General features: G+C 36.5%; 2 protein-coding genes across 3 annotated transcripts; both read left to right on the forward strand.

Annotated features, from left to right (window-relative positions):
- The first annotated feature begins 464 nt into the window (after positions 1 to 464).
- On the forward strand, positions 465 to 1,295 carry LOC26513830. The gene is made up of 3 exons (XM_014910051.3): positions 465 to 618; positions 688 to 1,085; positions 1,145 to 1,295. The coding sequence occupies exons 1-2, from the start codon at positions 592 to 594 to the stop codon at positions 1,018 to 1,020; spliced, it is 360 nt and encodes a 119-aa protein (XP_014765537.1). The 5' UTR covers positions 465 to 591; the 3' UTR covers positions 1,021 to 1,085; positions 1,145 to 1,295.
- A 571-nt stretch (positions 1,296 to 1,866) lies between these two features.
- Positions 1,867 to 3,442, forward strand: LOC6507215 (angiopoietin-4). 2 transcript variants are annotated; one of them, XM_001956417.4, is made up of 4 exons: positions 1,867 to 2,015; positions 2,074 to 2,696; positions 2,832 to 3,047; positions 3,105 to 3,442. In XM_001956417.4, the coding sequence occupies exons 1-4, from the start codon at positions 1,959 to 1,961 to the stop codon at positions 3,220 to 3,222; spliced, it is 1,014 nt and encodes a 337-aa protein (XP_001956453.2). In that variant the 5' UTR covers positions 1,867 to 1,958; the 3' UTR covers positions 3,223 to 3,442. The 2 variants fall into 2 exon arrangements, with proteins under 2 accessions (XP_001956453.2, XP_032310367.1); XM_032454476.2 differs by having other exon boundaries at positions 2,074 to 3,047.
- Positions 3,443 to 4,348: the final 906 nt, after the last annotated feature.

The raw sequence follows: 4,348 nt of genomic DNA on the forward strand, positions 1-4,348 counted from the left end.
CTACACAAATTATTTCTAAAACAAATAAAATAAGAATACATATTCAAAAAATGTTGGATTTAGATTGTTAGTTATCGATATTACATTTTTGTCCGTGTTATTAAAGCTTGCTTGGGGCATTATGGGCATTATTTGGTATTTAATTTTAATTACTCTACGTGTAATACACGTATGAAGCCAAGGGTTTAACGGGAATGCTGTTGAACTCAAAGCAATTGAGTTCTCGATTCGGTTTTGCGGTTATGACAAGCGATTAGGTGGCTCTTCTTGGTGAAATTAGGGCTGGGAATTTGCTGAAATTGCTTTGACTATAGAGTTTGAAACAATCAAAGGCTTTCAAGGCATATTAGTATTTAAAAAAGAAAAATAAGTTAAATTTATTGAATGAAAAAGATAACAGAAAACTCATAAATCGAAAAAAGCTTATTTAGGTTGATTAAGAAACTGTCTTCTGGCAACGCTACGAAAACTTGACAATTTACAAAGTTGGCAGCACCATCTTCTCTTCATCAGTCTTTTTCTCTGAAGAAATCTTTAATTCATTACTTTATTTTCCGCAAGTTTTAATTCTGTTGGTCTTTTCTATTAATTATGAATCAAAAAAATGAAAATTGTGCGGTAAGTTCAATTAAATTTAAGGTTTTAGGTGTTTTAAGTGTGGTGCATAATGCAACCTCGTGTTTTCAGGAAAATGTTCATAAAAAAATGAGCAAGGACGATGAAATCGAAGAACTGAAGAAGGAACTGTCCTACATGACCAAGAAACTAAGTTACAAGGAGGAACTGATCAATTCTCTTAAGGAGTCCATTTTAACCTATAAGGAATCAGGCTCAAGAGTAAGTAAGTCTCATGACCTGCACATCAAGCTTCTTCAGGAAAAAAGTAATCAACTGAAAATGGCCTTAACTGAGTTGCACACCCAAATGAATACTCAAAAGAAGCGCAACGGGGAACTAGTTTCTGAAAATGCAATGCTAAAAGCAATGTTGGCCAGTCTGCAAGCCAATTCAAATCAATAAATTGCTATTTTTTTTGTTGCAACTGCTTCTGCGAAAATAACTTATGCACTAGATTGTGGGCTATGGTGAGTTTAAAACGCAAACATTTAATTTTTCAAGCTTTAAACAAAATTCCTCTTTTCAGCACCACGATCGGACAATATTGTCCTTCGACAGGGTTCTATCTGCTGATGCCATAATGATGATGCTCAAACTGGGAAACGATTATAGAATTTTATGTAATTTTTTAATTTTGTCATGATTTGTTTGAAAAAAAATTGACAATATTGGCAGCATACTATCTTTTATTATTTTACTGTACTATCACTCGTTTTCGTCAGAAAATAAATGATTTTTGGGAGGGCCATACTAATAGTGTGGATAAATAATAGTGTGAACAATGGTAGGCATAGAGTACTTATACCATAGTACTTATACCATGATGTAAGGTATTCCGCCCAAGAATCGAATGGAAATTGGCTGATATATGTATAGTCATCGATGTGGGGCTTATTGTCTTTCCATGCACTATTGGGTCGAATAAGTCGCCTTTTTACCAAAACTGTAATACCCTCTTCAAGGAAATACAGTTTTAGAAAGGTGTTAGCTTTTATAAAATGGCTAAAATTGCAACATTGAAATGAAATCATGGCCACACCTATTCCCATAACGTGGATCTCCATTCTAAAAAATAAAAAGGTATACCCCATATATTATGAAATCAAATTTAAGATGAAGATGTATATGAATACATGCTTTTTAAATCGTAATTTTTATTAAATTTATTAATAACCTAAAAATCGTGTATAACCTCTTTTCAAAAAGCTTAGTGTTACCTGAATTTCTTTTGCTGTCTGGCTGCGCCAAAAAAGAAAATAAACAGGCTGGCAGCACCAATTTTCCTTTTCATGAAAAGTCTCCTCTGACACGTGTCTTCTCCAATATTAATATTGAAAAAAATGGGTAGAATTGTGAAAATAAAAAGTGGGACTGGAAATAAGACATTCATAAGATCGGTAAGCGTCTAACTACATAAAGATATTCTATTAAATAAATATATATAATTGCTTGCAGCTCTTGAACCCTTCACAATTCAAACCGAATCACGTGCGCCGTAGTCCCGAACATATAAGGCTTTTGAAGCATTTGCGGGAAATGGAATCCGAAGTGGCAAAGCTTCAAAAGGTTCAAACTTTATCTGCCAAAGAATTGGGCGACAAGGATGAGTACATCGACTTCCTTAAGTCGTCAGTTAAGGGTTTCAGAGAGGAAAGTTCTAGAATTTCCAGATCCAATGACCTATCCGTCAAACTGCTGACTGGAGCAAATATGCTTCAGAAAAAGGAATTGGATGAAATTTATCGTTTATACGATCGTTCGCTGCTCGACTCTCGTCGGGAAAAAGAGAAGAATAAGAAACTTCAATCAGAGCTCACTAAGCTACAGGAGCAGATCAAAGATAAAAATTCCGAGCTTATAGAAAAAGATAAGAAGATTGAAGCTCAAATTACCGTTTTGAAGCAGCATAGGCGTGAGATCACATACAAGAAGCATGAAATTGAAAAATTGCATGAAGGTTTGGAAATGGCCCTAGGAGTGACGTCGGGCGATTTCAAATTTGATAACCCAAATACAATATTGATCAGCGGAGCTTTGAATTTAACTCGGCCCATTTTCGATTCGATTCTCGTGCTTCTTCGCTATAATGGTACTGTGAGTTTCGACTACAACAACAACATACAATTTAATAGTTGTGGAAACCTCGATGGAGAATATTGGATCGGTTTTAATAAACTGCATCAAATTACCAATAGTTTCCGCTGCCGACTTTGCGTTTCCATTGAGGGTAGGGATTCCTGGAAAGGCATTGCCCGATATGATAACTTTGTTGTTGGATCGTATGACGAAGGATATCCGATTAGATCTTTGGGAACCTACACGGGCAACGCCGGCGATTGCCTTCGACCGCACGAGAGACAACGGATTGTAAATTATCGTTCAGCAAATAAGACATATAAATGGTGGGGCTACCAGGATGAACCACACTGGTAATTTTTAATGAAATTTTATTTAAAAATTGAGATTATTATATTCAATATTTTCAGCAACTTATTGGGCGAATATGTCTATATGAATGGAAATGACGTTTCCGGTTACAATTTTTGGTGGGGAAACCGTATTGCCGTTAAGAAGTGCCAACTATTTATTCATAAGTATGTTTAAACATACTTTCATTCTCTACACATATACATTTTTCATTCATTATAAATTATTAATTGACTTGCGTTTACAATTTACCCCAATATTTAAACGTGGTTCCTTTTTCTAACAAAACTCACAATAATTATTTGAGGAAATTTTTATGAAAAAAAAACATTTTACTTCAAATGTAAAACACTTACAAAATGTATCCAGTGGAAATATCAAATAAATCATATTAATGTCTTCAGATGGAGATAAATTTATTTTATAATATCCTTTAATTGACGGCAAAGCGGAAATTGCCATTGCGGATTGAGAATTGCAGTCTGGTTCTTCTGGCTTCTTGTTTGGGGAGTAAAAATTCCCCTTGAAGCTGCCAAGCCCGAGAACATTTATGACATTTTTCTTAGCCTCTGTGGCATTGATTGCACTTATGCAATTAATGTCAACGCTAGAGAATGAAGTGGCGGATGCGGATAGCGATGAGGATGTAGACGCCAAGCGATGTTGATGTCGCCCAGAAAATCCATTTAGATATACATATATTCATGTCTTTCGCTCCTACACCATCACACAACCTTGAATAAATGCACTTAAGGATGCTGTTGGTGTTTTTATGGCCAAATCGAGGAAGCTGCAAATGCTGCTGGGGTACGTGTTTGCTACCAGGCGGCAGGGCTTTGCGCCGAAATGGCGTCGGGCTTCAGCTTTTGGCTTCCGTTTCCGGTTTCTCGGAAATCGGAATGCAGGCAGCAGCTCTGTGCACCATTAATGGCCTAGGGACATATCGTGTTGCATTCCCCTTTCCCATCCCCGTTATCCCCCCTGTCATTCTTTCCGCCGTGCGTGCACATAAATTCACAGATATTTTTTCACCTTTTTTTTCACCAACGCAGGAGTGCCCAATATGACCCACTGCCAAGGCTATAACTTTGCCAAAAATCATCGTTTTCTCTAGCGGAATACCTTAAACGATTTGTAGATCGATTCTCCGTCAATCTGCATCAAAATCTGGGAAACTATTTTTTTTTAGATTTTTTGTCAAATTTCCTGGGGATCCTCTTCAAAATGTAGCAAATCGCAGGAGTGCCCAAAATGACCCACTGCCAAGGCTATAACTTTGCCAAAAATCATCCGATTCCCTAGC

The sequence above is a fragment of the Drosophila ananassae genome, chromosome 2R (assembly GCF_017639315.1).
Source record: "Drosophila ananassae strain 14024-0371.13 chromosome 2R, ASM1763931v2, whole genome shotgun sequence".
In the NCBI taxonomy this organism is placed as follows: Eukaryota; Metazoa; Arthropoda; class Insecta; order Diptera; family Drosophilidae; genus Drosophila; species Drosophila ananassae.